A 20,789-nucleotide genomic window follows, 5' to 3' on the forward strand; every position below is an offset into this window, starting at 1 on the left:
ACTGGCACACACGAAGAAACTCCATTTGGACATTTTTTAGCAGAAGCAGCTGCAGTGCCATCCGTTACAATGTATTTTCAGAATATTGGGTGTGTTTAAACCATGGAAAGTAGTGGCATAAATTTTAATTGAAGCACAAAAATAATTTTCGGTGTCTGTACTGCTTTTACTATGTGGTGAGCTTGCCATGAAGCCAGCTATCTGTGTGGCTTCAGGTAACATGGTAAATAATACCATTGTTTGCACATTCTTATTTATTTCCTTGAAAGGTAGACTAACACTCTCAATTTGAATGTTTCAAGATCTGTAGCAAAATTCAAATTGATATTTCCATCCTTTAGTTGAAAGAATTATTGAAAAACAGAAATCCTAAACTGCCCAGAAGATGCACTATCCCTAATCAGGACTGCACATTCAGTTAAGGGTGATTGACAGGCGCACCCAGCTGAGCCGTGAGTCACAGGAGAAGTGAGAGAACGCAGCCAGAGGGTTGGGGAATGGAGGTCAGGGAGGCAGGGACTCTTGACCAGCATGCATGGCATATGGGCCCAGAGGAGCAGGGAGCATGGCCAGACTGCACAGGACCAAAACTGAGTCCTGGACTCGACTTCAGTCTGTAGTCTAGGAACCCAGTAAAAGAGGAGCTGGGCCTGGCTGCTTGTCTGAATCCTGATGAGTCACTGGCTTGAACCTCTGGGCCTTGTCTTATGTGGAGAGAAACAGCTGGCATGCCACCCTTAGGGTGCCTAGACTTCTCTGGGAGAGGACATTGCTTTTGCTCTGTGTAGTCCAAGGTCACCTCAAGCATTGGAATGCACTGGCGGCCCTCACTGCATCTTCTGTGCCTCTGCCCCATACTGTGGTCGGGTTTGCCACTGAGCCTTGCCCATTTTGTCAGTTTCTCCCTGCCCGAGTCTGTCTGTGACAAGATGCTATGATGCTATGGGCTATGATGCTAAGCTTAATGAATTAATGTTTTCTAATATAAACAATATTGGGCATTTCCTGTGGATCAAGCAGCTATACAGGTAGAGGGATGAAAATTAAACTCTAGTCCCCATGTAGACACCTGGCCCCAGTTGTATTTGGCCTTCTTTACACGTGTCACACATAAACACCATTAGCCCATCACCATGAAGGCTTCCGTCTGTCTCCTTCAAGTAACTTTATCCCCCATCAGCCTCTCCATCCTGTGATAGTAACTTCCCTGCCTAAACTCCACATCAAGCTCATATCCAAGTAGCCACCAGCACTGGCTGGACTTGTGTGGCTCCATCAGATCAACAGTGGTTCCCAGTGGAATTCTGGGTCTCGCCGGAAACATTTTCATTTGCTTATGGTTGTCAGATATCAGCACGATAAATCAACCCTAGAAAATAAGGCACTGGCTGTACTTTTTAAATCAGCAGACATAATTGACTGGGGTTGGGCTAGCAGCAGCGAATAGTGAGGAAGTGTGGGAGAAGCCCTCAGCACTGGCCCTGCTCAGTCTGCCCTCCCTCCCAGGGCTCTGAGGCACGAACAGACACAGAGTGCTCCACCTTGAGGCAGCAGCTCAGCCTTCCTCCCTTAGCTCTAGGCTGCAGGCTACCTCGGGGGAGTAACACCATCTCACAGGCTTTCTGGGCTGGGTGATCTCACAGGAAGTCCTCAGTAGGAGAGTTAGCCTGTGAGTTACCACTCCTCAGTATTACATTGTCTATACTCTTCACAAGGGGAGAGGCGGCGGTGGGGGGATGGGTGCTCAGGTATGTGAGGGCTGTCAGCAGAGGTGACATCAGACTTGAAGGATGACTGCTAGCTGCCCTTAGCTTCCTGTTTACAATGGAATCCTTTTTAGTGGCCAATGGATGTCTAAGACTTTGAACTTTAAAAACCAAGCTTATTCCATATTTCATTGTATCCCTGCAGCAGAGCTGTATAAAGTAAGAGTGATCACTGATCGTCATCAGTTGAGAACATTGCCCTACGTGCAGGCTGAGTGAGTTAAGTCTGTCTCCAGTAGTTTGCACAGGGCATCCTGTCTGGTCTCTGCAGCAGATCTGTGGCATGTGCACACTGTTAAACACAAGTGTTGCGTTTGTCGTGCGTGTGTGACAGGTCTGTGTTCTGAAAGCTAGTGTTAGAGTTGCCACGGGCCGTGTGACTGCACACTTAGTCCCACCATACCCTGCAGGCTCTTCAGTGCGTGGACAGAAACAAAGTCCAGAGCTCAAGCTTTTGATACATCCAGTTGTGAAAAGAAGCAGCTAAGCATAGTGACAGGAAGCAAGCTGAGTAAGATGCTGTCTGTGTTAATTGTTGGAGCTAGCCTAGCACAGCGGGATGCCATGAACAGATTCTGCTGTAGCCGGCCCGCTACATCACCTGGGGCTCTCATCTAGATCCTCATGACAACCTGGAGCACGGAGTGTGTGCGCCGTAACTCCTTTCTCTTCACAGCAAGGCGTAAGTGGATTATGAAGTAGGCCTTTGAGAACTGATAATCAGCTTAGCTTGAGAATGGCATCAGGTAACGACATCTCGGGCAGGATAGGCTACTCTGCGTCAAGGGTTTATTTGTCTAGCCAACACATACTGAATACCCCGTGTCAGGTGCACACTCAGCTGACAAGTTTGTGGACAAGGGATCGATGCCACAGGTGCTGTGTAACAGAAGCAGGCATGAAGAGAAGAGTCTCTGCTCTGCTCCTCCCTGTTCCAGAGACAGCTGCATCTTCTAGTGCAGTGCCAGCCTTGTCCCATAGGCAAGATCATGAAGGTTAGTGTGAATGGATTTGCCCATATTGGGCACCTGGTCACCAGGGTTGCCTCCTGCTCTTCACATGGCAAAGTGGAGATTGTTGCCATCAACGACCCCTTCATTGACCTCAACTACATGGTCTACATGTTCCAGTATGACTCCACCCATGGCAAATTCAACGGCAGAGTCAAGGCTGAGAATGGGAAGCTTGTCATCAACAGGAAACCCATCACCATCTTCCAGGAGCAAGACCCTGCTAACATCAAATGGGGGTGATGCCGGTGCTGAATATGTTGTGGAGTCTACTGGTGTCTTCACCACCACAGAGAAGGCCAGGACCCACTTGAAGGATGGAACCAAAAGGGTCATCATCTCTGCCCCTTCTGCTGATGTCCCCATGTTTGTGATGGGTGTGAACCAGGAGAAATATGACAACCCACTCAAGATTGTCAGCAATGCATCCTGTACCAGCAACTGCTTAGCTCCCCTGGCCAAGGAAGGTCATCCATGACAACTTTAGCATCGTGGAAGGGCTCATGACCATGGTCCATGCCATCACTGCCACTCAGAAGACTGTGGATGGCCACTCTGGAAAGCTGTGGTATAATGGCCATGGGGCTGCCCAGAACATCATCCCTGCATCCACTGGTGCTGCCAAGGCTGTGGGCAAGGTCATCCCAGAGCTGAACGGGAAGCTCACTGGCATGGCCTTCCATGTTTCTACCCCCAATATGTCTACTGTGAATCTGACACGCTGCCTGGAGAAACCTTCTAAGTATGATGTCAAGAAGGCGGTGAAGCAGGCATCTGAGGGCCCACTGAAGGGCATCCTGGGCTACATTGATGACCAGGTTGTCTCCTTCGACTTCAACAGCAACTCCCACTCTTCCACCTTTGATGCTGGGGCTGGCATTGTTCTCAATGACAACTTTGTAAAGCTCATTTCCTAGTATGACAGTGAATCTGGCTACCGCAACAGGGTGGTGGACCTCATGGCCTATGTGGCCTCCAAGGAGTAAGAAACCCTGGACCACCCACCCTAGCAAGGACACTGAGAGCAAGAGAGAGGCCCTCGGTTGCTGAAGAGTCCATATCCCAACTAGGGGCCCCCAACACTGAGCATCTTTCTCACAGTTTCCATCCCAGACCCCCATAATAACAGGAGGGGCTTAGGAGCCCTCCCTACTCTCTTGAATACCATCAATAAAGTTCACTGCAACCCACCCACCCCCAAAAAAGGAAGAGAAGAGCTTCTGCCTTTAAAATAATTTTCTCAGTTTATGTTGCATATTGCTGTTCTAGCGTCACCATCCCAGGGCAGAGATGTCCCTGTGCTCATTAGCCAATGTCATCCTGGGCTACTGGTGTGTTTAAAGCTGTAACCCAGTCTGACTCTTTCAACTCAAGGGGCTTTGAAAGATGTCTTTCAGAACGCAATTAGGAGATTACGTATAGAACGCTTATTAAACTATAGTGTGATGGTAGTGGTTATGATGGAGTGAGTTTTGGCAAAACAGAAAAATGCCCCAAATAAAATATAATCAGGAGCATGAGATGCCATAGGTGGCTCTGAAAGAAGGATGCATCACATCTAGTTCAAAGTGTATTGTGTTAGAATTGTGTATGTGTGTGTGTGTTCCTTATAAAAACAAATTATAGTTAGAAATTATAAAACTCAAAAAAAAAAGAAAGAAAAAACAAACAAATTGGAAAGCAACCAATACCTAGCCTGTAAAGTCTTAGTGTGTAGATTTCAAGCAGGTCTCCTCTCCAGTACTTAATTTCTGTCCTGACAAACATGGTTCACACCTTTGAAATGATGGGTTTGGAGCCTGTGTCCTCTGTCTTCAGTATGCAGGCTTCTTCATTCTTCTTGATGCTACAGGTGCCCTAAAGGGGCCAGCTGTCTGAACAGAGCTACCCAAAATTTTGTCATGTCACATGTTATTAAGTTGATAAACATCAGGATATATGAGACCATATTTTCCTTTAACATGAATGTTAATGTTTATATGTTCCGAGCCAGGACCCTGTTTTTCATAATACATAGTGACATCAGGGACACAAATAGGATATTATTTTAACCCAAATTGGTTTTGGCTTTATGATAAGAATAGTTTCTTTTATGTGAAGGATACCCACCAAGTCACATAGCAGGTAATCTTGTTCTACGTGTGTGTCAGGAATTATTTCAGATGCTGGAGATACGTGGTATAAAGAGTATAGAAAATCATCCTACCCTGTTAAAGTCCACAAACCAATGGAGACTGAGAGAATGTAAGCAAGTAAATTAAACAAATGTTTGCTTCTACTAAGTGCTCAGAATCAGAACTGAATTGAGGTGGTACTTAATATGGCGTTCTTTGGAGCGTAAAATTCAGTAAGTTGAACTGTTTAAGGTAGAAATTGCCATTATTTAAAGTAGACCCCTTGTATCTTTCTGTGAATGGGTGAATAGCTCTCTCTGTGTATATACGACACAGAAAGATTCTAAATTGTAAGCAAAACAAAATTTAACTTCCTACCCGTAAAGAATTGCCTCCTACTGCCTGAAGACACGAGACAGCAAGCACCTCAGAACTGTGATCCATGAGAGAAGGAAATGGGATGAGCCTCAGTTTGCCTAATGGCAGTTACCAGGCCCAAGCACAGTAATGAAGCCCCAAGCGACTGGTGACCTCACTAAGGTGAACAGACAGCAGCTAGGATTTGTAAAGGGGAGTCCCAGAGGAAAGGGCCTTGCCCTGAGAATGATTAGGTACAGAGGGTACCCCCTGCGCCCACCGGTCAGCACTGTTTTCTGTTTTTTGAGAGTGCAACCTCACTGTTGAAGGAAGCAGTTCTAACAGTGCTGTGGCTCACAAAGGGGTCAGTTCATGATCCCACCCACAGAGTGGAAAGTCCACATGGTACAAGAGAATTAGGATGGAGTGTGCAGAAGAATACTGCCCAGTCAATCAGAGTAAATTGCCCTAGGTCAGAGTCTGCCTGAGACTTCCCCAAACAAAGTTGATAGCAAGCCTTGAGAGATAAAGCTGATCTGAGGAGACCTAACCACCTGCCCGAACAAGCCCCAATACCTTTAACAAAACCCAGCCCACAGAAGGGGATAACAGCAATGCCCAGCATTCAAGTCACAAGAAATGCATGAAAGCAATAAACTGACCTAGGCAGGGGGGCATTAAGAACAAAAGAGGAAGTTACACTAAGCATGGTGCCCTTGTCTTTTGAAACCTCAAAGCCCACTCCCAGTGACACACCTCCTTCCACAGGCCACACCTCCTAGTCCTTGCCAAACAGTTCTGCCAAGTATTCAAATGTATAAGCTTATGGGAGCTATTTTCATCGACATCGCCACACCCACAAAAACATGGCTCACTGGACGAGTCACACTCTCACCTGGTCGCCCCAAAGCAGAAGCTCTCACTAAGTTCCCATGATGGCAGTCAGTCGGAAGACTGCACAGCAAGCTTAATTCCCGACACAAAACACCCTGCCCATCAGTTGTCCCTGGAAGAATGTAGTGGGAGCTGGGTGAGTGGTCCTGGGGCTGTCTCTGTGACAGACTGGAATTGGAAGGTGCAGCCTTTGTACTTGTGCGCATTTTACCCAATTGGTCTACAGAGTGAGTTCCGGGACAGCCAGGGTTGTCTCAAACAAACCAAAAAAAAAAGGAACGGCAGGCCTCATTGACAACACAGTGGCTGGTTCCACATAAACGTCAGTAAACAGCAAGTGGGTATGTGGGTTGTGCATCCGTGGAGGCAATTTCTGCATGAGGGCCTAGAGATTGATGACACAGACAATGACAGCCACTAGGAGGTCACACTTGCTTGGGACCAATGGGACACAGGTAGAGGGTATAAAAGGCACTCCCCAGGATTAATAAACAAGTTAGCCACCACATTCTCACCTGCTCCCAGAGTCTGAGCCGTTGATCCTGTGCCTTCTCACCCACTGCTCCCAAGGGGGACTCCGGTCAGGACAGAGGACTCAGTGACTAAGAGCACTTGCTCTTAAAGGACTGGGGTTTGTTTCCCAGAACCCACCTGGTGGCTCACAGCCATCTACAGCACTGGAGTTCCAAGGGATCCGATGTCCTTCACTGGCTTCTGGGCACACCAAGTCTACACATGGTGCACATGCATACCTATAAACAAATTACTCATACACCTAAGAAAACAAAAATCAATAGATCTAAAAACCGAAAAAGACTCTTGCCTTATAAGTGAACCAAGAACCTGGAAGACTCTGTGAAGTTAAATATTGAATATCTGATAGAGATTTTGAGTGTTTATCACGATAATTTGATGTGTAATTATCTACTGGGCACTGAACCCTAGTACATTTCAGATGCCAACTGATAGGTTCATACAGCTCTTCAAGGAAGCACTTCACAGGGTAAGAGCTAGATCTGAAATATGGCTCTCAGCTAAGGCAGAGGTTTTTAAGAGATGCAGTGTAACAAATCTCTTAATTAATGCCCTTAATCCTTGCACTCAGAGCAGAGGCGAACAGGTCTCTGTTAGTTGAAGGTCAGCCAGGGCAAGACTGTCACACAGACACACACACACACACACACACACACACACACAGAGAGAGAGAGAGAGAGGGGGGGGAGGGGGGTAGGAGGAGGAGGAAGAAGAGGAAAGGGAGGAGGGAGGGAGGGAGAAGAAAAAACAAAAGAAAGAAAAGAAAAATGATTCTTTTGGTTTTTGCTTTTTTTGTGTTTTCCTTTTCCACAACTGTCTTAAAATGCCAGCAGTTGCAGCATTTAGGGTGTGGAGGCCGAAGGATCAGTTTGCTTATAGCCCATCTCAGAGGTGTAGTTTGGGCTACATGAGACCCTGTCTTAAGCAAACAAAGAAGTGGAGTTTAATGAGCCTTGAGGAGTAACGTGTAGCGTGCTCAGTCTTCCACGGAAATCACCTGTGAAAGTCTCATACGGCAAGGGTTCTCACAGAGACAGCCGACCATTGTCTCACCCCAGGTTTTCTTGCTATTAAGATTGTCATTTCCTTGAGTCTAACAGGTACAGCATCTTGAAAATGCCAACTGCCAAGATACATGTTTTCTTTTGAAAATATTTTCATCATTCTATATAACTGGAATTCTAGATTCCACCAATTGCATGAAGAAAAAGAGATTCCTTACCAGGTGGACCAACTTTACCTGCGCAGAAGTCACCTCGGGACACTGCGCTCCTCTTTGTACACCTTCAAAGGAGGCCCTTTGCCCTCTCAGTATTAGTAATCGGTGGGTTTTAGATGTTGTTTGGTTTGGAGCAAGACTACATTTCAGTATTTCTCAGTGCTCAGTAGACTGTTTAGACAGATGGTAAGCTGGCCTACACATTAAAAAATATATATGGCAGGTCTTTGGTTGTCTTAGTATAAAATCAATTTGTGTCAGGGCCAATTTATAGCATCTGGAAATTTGCCTCCTCAGGCCAACAAGATGGGCAGTTCCTAAGTGGATTCATTATTAGCCAGTGAAGTTTGCGTTTTGAGTGAAGTCATTTATGAGATGCTTTATTCTACTTAGGGTCCATATTTACTAGCGTTCACTCTTTAAAGTTCGATTCCTCAGATGAGTACCTCGCATGTTTGTCACTGTAAATATTAAGTTATCTATAAAAGATCATAGAAGACAGATTCACACACACCCTTTAACGCACTTTCTTCTGACTGATTAAATATTTTTCTGTTACAGTTAGCATTCTCTACGCAGAGTCTGTCTGTCAAGTTTAACATATGCAATGATGAGAAAACACTGCTTTAGTTTTGCCGAACCATTGGCATCTCAAGCAATACTCTTAAGCTCTTCCTTTGTTTCACATGTTCTTCTTCACACATGTCTACAACCATAAAACTGTTTGAAAGCAAGCATGCCACCATCTTTATGAAGGAGTCTGCTGAGGGTAGCTTCTCCACCTCTTACCAGATTAGACTGGCTCCCCTAACCTTCTGCAGGTGGCCACGCCTGGTCTTTGTCACCAAGTGACCCCCTGGGGGTGGCTGCAGTGCTGATGCTATGGTTTCAGCGTTGCTCTGAACTCTGAGTGTGGTGCTCTCAGGACCTACCCCTTCATCCTCTCCTGTTCTGTCGGAAGCTGCCACAGAGGCAGTGTGGGGAAATGTCTCTACAGAAACGTAGAGCTCTACAGGCTACGTGATTAATGTAGATTTCCTCTATAACGACTGATGTGTGGTGTGCGCTTGGTAATGGGATGTGCTTATGTGTCTAGATAATGTGTTCAAATCTCAGCTTTCCTGTGTGGAAAATACACTCCATCCCGATTTTCCCAGAGGTAAGATGGAACAAGAGAAGGCCATGCATTAATTAGTTTTGTATGTAGTACAGCGAAATAAGCCATCCTCCAACCTCGAGTGTGAGGGTTAACCCTGAGTGCCAGTTGACAGGATATAGAATCATGTGGGAGACAAGTTTCTGGGTGTATCACTGTTTTTCCCTGTAGAACTTGACAAGAGGGGTGAACGATAGCCAAACCGCAGACTGAATCCCATCCTGCCGTGAGATTTCTGCCATCAAACATACCAGTCCATTACTTTTAAATTCAGTCTCCCTCAGTTTCTCAGGACGCAGACAGGAGGCAGCCAGACTCACTGTCACATGCTCTGAGTGGCAGAATTCTTGTTCCCCTCTGAAACCCCATGAGCTGGGTCTCTGCTGTCCACATTTCTCTCAGGCTCACATCAGAACAACCCACTGAGCTATAGTCACGGCATTGGAGGCCTTCCTAGCTCAAAGTTCCAAAGTCCTCAACCTACCTGCTATAGACCTTAAGGTTAAGTTTGTCAGAGCCATAGGCATACCTCACAGTACCCGTCTTAGTGTCGGTTACTGTCCTGTTGCTGTGACTTGACAGACAGCAGCTCAAGAAGGGAAAGGGTTGTGGTTGTTCTGGCTCATGCTTGGTTCCCCAGGATAGCCCTTCATTGCAGAGAAATCATGACAGTAGGAACTTGAGGGAGCTGGTCACACAGTATCCAGTCAGGAAGCAGACCCGGCTCACTTTCTCCCTTTTATTCAGTCTAGGACCTCAGCCCACGGAATAGTGTTGCCCACAGTTAGGGTGAGTAAGCCACCTGGGGAAAGCTAACCTAGGTAATCCTTCCCAGGTGTGCCCAGAGGCTCGTCACCCAGGAGACTCTAGACCCTGTCAAGTTGTCAGTATTAGCCATCACAGTGAGACCTTGGCTTACTCTGTACTTTATTGCTTAATTCCATGGATACGGAATAAGTAGAAAAAGTAGAATCCCTTAGGGAAAGATTCTCAGCCAGCACAGGAAGTAGCTTTTCTGCTGTAGCCATTGCTGTTCCTGTCCTCTGGACTATCAGAATACAGTCGTCTCTTGTAACTGGTACCACCAACCAAATCCAGCTTCCTTGTAGTTAAGAGTGACCCCCAAATTGGAAACAGAGACTTCTCAAGCATTCTTAGCCTCTGGCCTCTGTGCTTGCTAGCTAATTGGCTGTGTCTGCCCCAGGTACCATGTCCAGTACCATGCATACGGTCGATTCTCTGTCAAGGCTTATAAAATAGCTCGCTAAGCTGTTGTGGATGGGAACAGGAGTGGCCAAGTGCCAAGTTCAAAACCTTAGCTGCTATCAAGTAGGGTTAACATTTTGATTTACTAGGAAATACTATTGCTGTTGATTAAACACACTCCGACTTTCTTATTATAGCCGTGACTTAGACACTTACCTGAAATAGATGGTTCTTTGGAAAATGAAATACCTTTAAAAGTGTGTGCACATGTACCATGAATTGAGAATTACTTTAGAAATAGTACTCATGCATATTTTATATGTAAATTGACAAGGATGGCAGAAACCTCATCTTCCCTGGAGCAGTTGGAACCAGCCTGATGGAGGATTTACTGCCTAATTGCACTTGTCATCCTGACATAAAAGTCATTAGTTCTAGAAAAACGTGTTTGTCATACTAGGATGATCTCTAATTAATACAGTCAATATCGAACATGTATTTAAAGCCAGAGAGAATAGTCCTCTCCAGCACATGTGGTCGACTCCAAGGAGCTGATGGCAAACCTGTTTGGTTCTGATCCCTTGCTGGAAGCACAGCTTGTCGTGTGAGGAGGGGAAGCACCAGGCTGCACAGCCTCCGCCGTGCCTCAGAGCTGCTGGCACTGACTGCCTTTGTCGGTGAATTAAGGTCAGGGAAGCATCAGAAAGGGATGCCATTTAAACTGATGAGTATCTGGTCTAGGATTCAAGCCAGAGCCAGTGTGGCGTTTTCCTCAGCATTAAATGCCACTAGCCAAGTTGACCTTGATGGTGGCCACAGGTGGCCATGTCCTCTTTTCTTAAAGTGCATGTAAAGTTGGAGCCCAGAAGATTAAACCAAGCAGTCCTATGGAGCGAGCAATCCGAGTGTGAGTAGCTGCAGACACAGGCTAGGTTTCCGGTGGGCTTTACAGTGAGGCTGCATTACCGTGGGCAGTGCTGTCCCACATGTCGTGGGGTGTCACCGACTGATGAAACTGCTGCTCTTCTGTGATGGTGTGTACTTAAGACCCTGTGGTACCCATGATGCTCTGCCCAGCATCACAACTGAAGTCCACAGTTACTTCAGGCTGCTCACAGTCAAGCAAGCTCACCCAGTGGCCTGTTAGTGGGCATGTTTCTCCCAAACACACAAAGGTCAAAAGTTGATTTAGACCAAACATGGTGCAACAGTTCATCTGCTTCATTCAGACTTACCCCCCACTGTCTCACTGGTGTTTCCTGTAACGCAAGTCTAGGTGTTTCTACCGATGCACACTTTGTAGTGGGATGCTTATGTTTACTAACAAGCCTACAGCAAGAGACTACTACAGGTTCTTTCTAACTTTAATCAGCTCCTTTGTGCAGGGATCACCTTGTATAGTTACTTCCTTACATTATACAACGGACTTGGAATATTAAGTTACCAGTTAGAACAGCGAGCTTAGAGACCCAGGGCAGTGCTCTCAGAGCAGGGCTGAGAATGCTGGAGTCACATGGGTCCTTCAGCGTGCGGCCATAGCAAGTGCTTTGCCCTCCCTTCCTAGGGGCAGAGACGGCCCCAGTTGCTTTTATCTAGAGAGGCTGGGCAGAGTGAGCTTCCAGAGACAGAGTTAGTCACACTGCCGTGCACCCTTTAGTTCTGTGAAAATTGACATCCCAGGCACCTAGAAAAAAAATGACATTATTAAAGTTTTGAGTCATTTGGTTTCAAGATATGTGTAGTAACAGACAAACTTGGTTTTGTTTTGAAGAAAGTGAATTCTGCTTCCCTGAACTTGAAAATCAGATCCTTAAGGTACACGCTCACCAGCGCTGTATTCCCTTGACTGTCGTTAATGGGGTGTGCATGCTTCCATTTAAGAGAGGAGGAGCCGGAACCATTTTGGGTTTTGAGTCTAGAGCCCTGAAGAACTCCATGACACCAGGTTCTTAGTTGAAAGTTGCACCAGCATGCACCCTGACTGTTCTCACCCTTAATGGCAAAGGCCGGGTGCACAAAGCCTGTGAAAGGGCTACACACCCTTTCACAGCTAAAGAAAGCAGTGCCTTGCTCTCAGTGGGCCCACGTGGGCCTCTGGGGCTTCAGAGTCAGGCTTCGCGTCTTTGGTTGTTTGGGCTAGAAGCTGTTATTCCATGTGGACACAATTGCCTGGTTGCATGTTTTAATCCAGTTCACACTTACAGTAAAATAGCTAGCTTTCATAGACTGGAGACAGTTGGAAACACAATTGGTCACTGTCAGAACTTTCATTCATAAAGAGCAAGGGAAGGTCCAAGAAAGGAAAGGCTAAACGTCATATTGTGTCTGTGGCAAATTCTTTCATTTGTTCATTTCGACGACATTGAATCCTGTGGTGCCCTTAACCTGGGAATGAGCATAAAGGAGAATAGCCCTACTGTGAGGTGACTCTACTGTGAGGTTCTGGAAGTGTCCTGTGAGGTGACTCTGCTGTGAGGTGCTGGCTATGTCCTGTGAGGTGACTCTGCTGTGAGGTGCTGGCTGTGTCCTGTGAGGTGAGTCCGCTGTGAGGTGCTGGCTGTGTCCTGTGAGGTGAGTCTGCTGTGAGGTGCTGGCTGTGTCCTGTGAGGTGAGTCCCCTGTGAGGTGCTGGCTGTGTCCTGTGAGGTGAGTCCCCTGTGAGGTGCTGGCTGTGTCCTGTGAGGTGACTCTGCTGTGAGGTGCTGGCTGTGTCCTGTGAGGTGACTCTGCTGTGAGGTGTTGGCTGTGTCCTGTGAGGTGACTCTGCTGTGAGGTGCTGGCTGTGTCCTGTGAGGTGACTCTACTGTGAGGTGCTGGCTGTGTCCTGTGAGGTGAGTCCGCTGTGAGGTGCTGGCTGTGTCCTGTGAGGTGACTCTGCTGTGAGGTGCTGGCTGTGTCCTGTGAGGTGACTCTCCTCTGACATGCTGGCTGTGTCCTGTGTGGTAACTCTACTGTGAAGTATTGGCTGTGTCCTGTGAGGAGACTCTACTGTGAGGTCCTGGAAGTGTCCTGTGAGGCGACTCAGCACTGACTGTCTTGAAGCTTATTTGTAGAATCTTGACCCCTCTTTCCTATCTTCCCCAGATCCAGAGCCTCCAGTCATAGGCCTCAGCAATGGCTTTCTTAATCCTAAAGATGCAGAAAGCATGTTTTCTTAGTGTAATACCGTTTACCTTTCCTAAGCTTATCCTAAGCTTCTGTTTGACAGCATAAATAACCCACAGCGGTTTAAAATGATAAAATTTTGTTAAACAGGGTAATTTCAGAGTGTCCCAGAAGGGGCATACAAAGCCAAGAAGTTCCAGTCCCCCTCACTGTCTTGTCTTGTATAGGACTTGGGCGTGGCTCCTCTGCCTTGGCAGTTTCTGTGTAAGGTAGTCCATCCCCGTACATACATGTGCGGGTTAGTATCTATTATTAACTTTATGGAAACAAAAGTCACCTGGGAGGAGAGACCCTTAAATGAAGAATTGCCTCTATCAAATTGGCTTGTGACCATGTCTGTGAGAAATTCCGATTGATGGTCGTCAGTGTGTGCCACCCAGCCAGGGCTCTGTAAAAAGGCCTGGTAAGCATAGGTGGGAAAACCGTCCTTCCTACATGTTTCCTGCCTCCCCCTCAGAGATGAGCTGCGACCTGGGAGCGTAAGCCGAAGTAAACCATTTTCTCGCAGGTTGCTTTCAGTCATGGTGTTTACAGCAACAGAAGAGCAAATTAAGACAATAAGCACTATTGCTGGCAGTTTCCATTTCTGACACAAGAGTATTTTATAAGTTAAACTTATTAGAACAATTGGACTTAGCCTGGCACCTGCACAGAGCCTGCTACTGGCACTTCCCCAGGTGCTTTGGAGGTGTCCCCGGGCACCTGCACAGGGTTGTCCCAGGCCCCGGCCTTACCACAAGCTACCTCCTTAACATCAGTCTCCCAGCGCATTGGGAGAAGGTTAAAGCTGGCAAGCAGGAGTAAAGCTAGGGGTGATTTTCAGGTACAGCGTTTTGAGAGTGAGGAACTTGTCTCACAAGTTCCCGTTAGAGATGTGGACAGATAGAATTTGAGAGAAGACGCCTGAGATACTGACCTCTGACCTCTTCATGCAAGTGTACCACCATACCTGCATGGAGACGGGGGGGGGGGGAGATATTTCTCTAGCAATATTGTTAAATTAAGTGTCTTCCAAACTAATAAAGCAGCTTTGATTTAACTTAAATAGAATATTGTTCGCATTAAGATAGACTGACTAGTGAAGGGTTGGAAGACTGTTCTTGGTAGCAGCATTAAGTAAGAAGTGTTTTTGAGATTTCAGGCCATATTAAAGAGCACTGTTGCCTTTAGTAATTGTAGTATCTTAATAAAGTATTGTAAAATAGAAGATTAATCACAGAGCTCCGATATTATTAACTTATTAACAATCTGGGAGGGTCACCAGGTTCATTGTAACTCAGATTCTCTGCTTCTTGCTGCTCTGAGCAGTTACTAGTCAGACAGACACTCAGGCTCATGTGTGTGTGTGTGTGTGTGTGCGCGCGTGCACTCGAGCGCACGGGCCACATATGCTCAGCCACTTCAGAAGGATTTGTGCACTTCAGACAGTGTCATTCCTTCACTAAATGTTTAATAGGGAAGCTTATTAAAATTTTATTTACTATGCGTAATAAAAAAGTAGAATGAAGATAAGTTAAAGTGCTAGAGAAAATGTAATTGAAACAGTTTGGAGCATCATTTAAATCAATTCCCTTATTAGAAATAGTAAAAGCATTTGACTACAACTTAAGACATGTTCAAACATCGTTATGGAAAAAAAATATGAGCAATATCTTGTCTTACTATTCTTAGATTACTTGAATAAGAGGATTGGCTTATATTTGAATAAATGAATGAATGAAAACGAAAAACTGCAAATCAGTTGTCCATATTTTAGAGCTAGGTTCTTTCTCTTGCTTTGTTGCCCAGGCTGACCTCAAACTCCCAATCCCCCTGCCTCCATCTTTCAAGCACTGGAAGTTCTGTAATGTGCCACCAAATCCCGTTGTCTTATTTTTTAAGGTATGAAACATGTGAGCACCGCCTTTGCTTAATACAAGATGTGACTGAGATGTAGAACCCAGTGTAGACATGACTGTGGGTTGGATCATGATGTTGCCACACAGGCATCCTTGCAGGATATTAGTAGTGTTTTCAGTGACTTTTTTACTGTGCTTATAATCTCCAGAACACAGATGAAGCAGTGTGACAGATGATTATTAATTTACCCATTGTGTGAAAGAAATTTTAAAAATGTAAAGAAATCACCATAGTTGGTCTAAAAGTTCTGTCACTTAAGTTCGGGAATAAGGATGGTGTATATATTTTTCTGACAATATAATTAAATCAAGTGTTGCAAATAAACTAACTGATTTTTCCCCCCTGGGTGGGGTTTACAGCAGTGCTTTCTGAAATTAAACTTTGTCAGGCTGGAGCATGGGCACAGGCTCTGACCACTGGGACGACGCTGGCATACGGGTTTTCCTGGTGAAGTGGCTGAACTGTAGCAGAAGTGTGGCCAGTTGCTGTCTATGATGAGACTTAAATGGGTTTTTCTTTTCTTCCCTTTTCTTCACAATTAGGCCATCAGCTCCAGAGGACATCACAGCATATCGTACACTTTGTCACGGAGCCAGACGGTAGTGGTGGAGTACACACATGATAAAGACACGGACATGTTTCAGGTAACAAGTCTTTCTTAATGGAAACTGTCCCACTTCCGTTTACTTGTGTGTTTTGACATTTGACCAGAAATACCACAGCACCGCCGTTCAGTCATGCCCAGGGGAAAAGAGGTGAGAATAATGCAAAAATCACCCCAATTCTAAAGGGGGAAAGGGAAATTATAAAGCCATATCTTGAGATATTTTTGCTTGCTTGCTTGCTTGCTTGTTTGCTTTTGAGATTGTATTTTAATTGCAGCATTTCTCCCTCCTACACACCCATCCCTGCTCGTCTTCAAATTCATGGCCTCGTGACTTTTTCCATCAATTTTTAAATAGGTATTAACAACAGACACAAAAAATGTAAAGGCAGCCACTTTTAAAACTAACATAGTAGAAGAGCTTTTTAAATGGCACAAGTCAGGGAAGACATAAAAATACTGGAGTCTTCCAGACGTAATTGGAACAGTATAAGGAGAAACTCATGTGATGTGGTCAGTGCCTTACTGGCTTCTAGAAAACTCGAAGCGTAAGTGCTTTCGTAATTAAATTTTAAGAAGATAAAGACTGATAGTCAAATTACTAAATGCTTACCTCAAAAAGCTCTTTGCCCTTAAGAAAGTTCTAGGGTGAGTGAGGGAAGAGTTGATGGCTATTACAGAGTGTAGAGTGAACCTAACAGAAGCAGGAGAGAAAGAGAAGAACACCAGAGAAGCTGAAAAGAGAGGGCTTACGAAACATCCGAGGTTCAGTACTTAGGAGCCAACAGAAAGCTTTAAGGTGGACTCAGGCAGGCACAAAGGCAGAGGTGAGCCTCGGATGCGAGACCCACACATCTGCATGGGGAGGGATGGAGTAAGCGCGGGATGAAGAAACAAAGGCCCTGTAGCTGAGCTGAGGTGATTTCACTTGTTAGGATGGAAAGGTGGCTTAGCAGACGGAGCAGCAGGCTTTGTTTTTCACAGTGTAGCTTCCTTACAAATGTCAGAAACATGAAAGCTCAAGTGGGGGCTGAAGGCAGCAGATCCAGATGCCAGAGGTTGGCCCCCATCCTGCAACGACCATTTTCCCAGACTTTACAAAAGAGCCAGAGCAAAGCAGGGGCCGTTTTCAGAAAGAGAACCTTAAGTAGCTGCCAGTAGCCGTGTTAAATCACTAAATGCAGGTGGGCTCATGGCAGAGTACTCCTTACTGTTGTTAACTGGACGTGCAGCACCGAGCACCTCGTGAGGAAGTGGCTTCTGGACAGCACTGAGTCCTAGCAGTCGTCTGCACTGGGCTGCATCACAGCAGCACCAGTGGCAGAAACCGTCAGGTCCACTGGCCCAGCCACTCTGCTGCTAGTTTATGCATACATGATTAAGGAATATGAAACATGACTTAACCACAAAGCTACTTGGTTCATAGTTAGGTTTCCTAGTGAAAGTGTAAAGGCGAATATGAACTTCGGTGTAGGTAGGTAGAGTGGGTAGGCCAGAAAGCTCCACACGTGAGCTTCACCACCTCTGACTGAAAAGAAAAACCAGCCTCTGTCAGAAGTGTTTCCTTTCTCTAAGCACGCCTCAGGTTTTTGGAGAAATATTTGTCTTTTTAAGCTATCTGATTAAAAAAGTTATGATCAAAATTGTGGTAAACAGCTGTCTGAGGAAGAATACTGCCTCACAAGCTAACACTATAAAATTCTAAATGATTAAGTGGTCAGAATTTTTTAAATTAAGTGATTGCTATAAAAATTACCCAGGTTAAAATTTCCTAATCCTGAAATACCCCCACAAAACATAAAGTATGAATAGGTTTTGTATTTTAGGTAAGTTTCTTTATAGCCAAAATATAATAAAGTAAAAGCAAAAGGCAAGTGAGAAATGGCAGAAATATTTACAATTCATGTCACCAGGGGTTGAGGTCCTAAAAGATGAGCTACTCCTAAAAATGACTAAGAAAAATACATACGGTCAAGCTGACACACCATCAAAGACGATAGCAGCTGGTCATTGTTCAAGGACATTAACATAGCTCTTTAAAATAAGAAAATACACTGGACCTTACCTACAAAAAAAAAAAAAGAGGATATGTGATCTTAATTAGTGGAGGAATGTTACTTTTCTCTTGCTCGATTAGAAAAGGGATCCAAAGACTTCTGTGGAAAACACGGGAAAGCTAGGTCAATTTGTTATGCATTATAAACCAGTGTGACCTCTGTGGGGCAGAGATGTGGAAATGGCTGGGGAAAAACTGAACTGTTCACACCCTTGGACTCAACTGTGATCTTCCCAAGGGAAAGGCTTTCTCTTCCCATACTTATCCCAGGGATGTCCTTTCCTATGTGCAACATGACAGCGCACAAAGCTCTTGCTCCAAGCATGGCTTAAGAAACAACCAGTTGGAGCCCATGCGGGAAGTTCAGGTCCAGCAGTACACCAGAGCCCTGCAAGCCCATCGTGCCGAGCAAGGGAGAGCTCTGAATACAGCCTCGGAGCTCAAAACAGACTGGTGGAGCGAATAGCAAGGCCACTGTGGATAGCGAGTCCTACTCTTAGTATTAGAGTTAGTTAGGATTGCTTAGTGTGAAGTGTCAAACAATTAAGTCATGGTATTACATACAGGCAGTTACGCTAAATATTGCATTAATGTTAAATTTCGTTTTGTTAAAATGGTGCTTTTGAATGACTGAAACAATTCTTAAGTACACTAAAAGTCTCTAAAAGGATAAACAAACATTGTCTAGGCAGCCAGCTTTGGGAAGGAAGGAGTAAGAGGTGGTGTGCAGATTTGGAGACCACGAGAAGCTAAATAGTTCTAGACAGCTGCGCACTAAATAACAGACACAACCATAAATACAGGCTTAGTTACTCAAATGCCAGTTCAGGCCCAGAAGCAAGGTCTCTGTTATTTATATACACAGTATTAGCAGCAGCTCCGCTCTCTGTGCCATTCTGTGCACCACCTAAATGGCTCTTGTTGTGCCAAGGACAGGCACATAAGTTCTGTCATATTGTTATGGAACTTTATAATGATGTTTAATGCTTGGGGAAAGTGCCCATTTTCAGTTGCAAAGCCTTTTTACTACATGTGGGCTGGAAGCATTCTCAGCCGTAACTAAGAGGGTCGTGACTGTTCGACAGCTGCCCCTCATATGTTCCCAACCTTAAATCAACAGCTTGCTGTCTGTCTGTCCCATGGGGAGTGCCCAGGCAGGTGCCACATCCGAGTGTAAGATGGTGCACTCCTTTAAGGAGCGTCTTGAGTAATTCTCTACAGCCATGCAGCATCCTTTGATGAAGAGTACGATCTTCTTCATGCCCTCTCCTTCTCAGAGTGAAGTAAAGATACAATTGGATGGTTTTTTTCAGCTAACTTCTGAGTGTTTCATTTTGTCATCGTTTTACAAGTATTCAAGATCTAATGAAATGGATAGTTTTTCACCTGTAAATATGTAGCAGTGCGGAGGCACGGTGTAGACTCAGTTTGGGGCACCACGGTGCTTGTCACTAGTACTTGATCCTCCCTCTCCACAGAGGTCATCACAGTGTGATGGAAGTGCCATCTTGACACCTTTATTTTATTATGGAAGAAATTTGGGCTTTTGGACTCAGACTCCTTGACAGGACATAGCCTTGAGAGCCTTCTGGAGTCCAGGGTTCGTGCTTTTTCAAAAGGCTGACTTGTAGGGTAAAGAGATGGGTTGGTTGGCAAAGTGCCTACTGTACAAGCATGTGGACCTCAGTTTGGTCTCCAACACCCACATAAAAGCCAAGTTTGGTAGAGAACTATAACCCTGGCTTTGAGGGGCCAGAGATGGGCAGATCCAAGAGCTCCTTGGCCAGCAAGTTGATAGGGCTCCCAGAAGCTACAAGGTTAGAGAGAACCAACTCAGGCAAGTTGTCCTCTGACCTCTACACAATGCCTTACATGCATGCCTCTCACTCATTACTCCTCTGCCCCACATACACACGCTCACACATGTACATGCGCACACGCACACACACATGTGCACACACATTCATGCACACATAAACACTCATGCATTTATGTATGCGCACACACACACACAAATGCACACATGCATGCACGCACAAGCACACATGCACACACTGGCAAAGAAAATCAAGGGTAAATAATGGTGACAGTCACAGGGAAAGACATGGCATTGACGTCTAGCCTCTGTGCACACACACAAACATGCATTCATGCAACCTCTTTGCATACATAGACAGAAAAGGAAAAATACTGATTTTTTTTCATAGCCTCTAAATTTTTAACCTGAAAACTCTAAATTTTTGAAGGAAAAAGCAACTTAACTGAGGTCAGAGATGATTGTGTCAGAAGTAAGCTTCGGTCTTTGTTTTCCACACAGTACCAATGCTGCCTCCTTATAGAGAGAGGCAAGACAAATAAGACTGTAAGTGTCTTAAGAAAACATGACACTGGTGGGTTTTCCTAAAATAACCTGGTGTTTGTTCTTTTGGTTTTTTTTTTTAATGTGTCTCTGTGTGACAATCTATCCCATCTGTATGCAGGGGTCTGCCAAGGCCAGGAGAGGGTGTAGATCTGGAACGGGAGTTACAGAAGGTTGTGAGTTGTCTTATTGAGTTGTCTTATATGGATGCCAGGAACCAAATTTAAGTTCTCTGAAAGAACAGCAAGTGCTCTAAACTGCTATTTCTCCAGCCCTGTAATATCTACCACTTACTGACCACTGAACAGAGTTGTGTTCGGAGTTCAGTTTTGGTTTGCTTTGTTTGTTTGAACAGGGTCTCTATGTACACAAGGCAGGATGTGAACTCACAGCGATCCACCTCTGCCTGCCTTGTGGGTGCTGGGATAAAGGCAGACGACAGTGCCCAGCT

General features: G+C 45.4%; 1 protein-coding gene and 1 pseudogene across 1 annotated transcript in view; both read left to right on the plus strand.

Annotated features, from left to right (window-relative positions):
• The window catches only part of Peli2 (pellino E3 ubiquitin protein ligase family member 2), a 140,895-nt gene that overhangs the window by 104,348 nt on the left and 15,758 nt on the right, over positions 1–20,789 (plus strand). The window contains exon 3 of the mRNA XM_021181894.2: positions 15,862–15,963. Within this exon, the coding sequence (XP_021037553.1) occupies positions 15,862–15,963 (102 nt within the window). The remainder of the gene's footprint in view (positions 1–15,861; positions 15,964–20,789) is intronic.
• Positions 2,507–3,762, plus strand: LOC110309312 (annotated as a pseudogene).

Source organism: Mus caroli, chromosome 14 (assembly GCF_900094665.2).
Source record: "Mus caroli chromosome 14, CAROLI_EIJ_v1.1, whole genome shotgun sequence".
NCBI classification, from domain to species: Eukaryota; Metazoa; Chordata; class Mammalia; order Rodentia; family Muridae; genus Mus; species Mus caroli.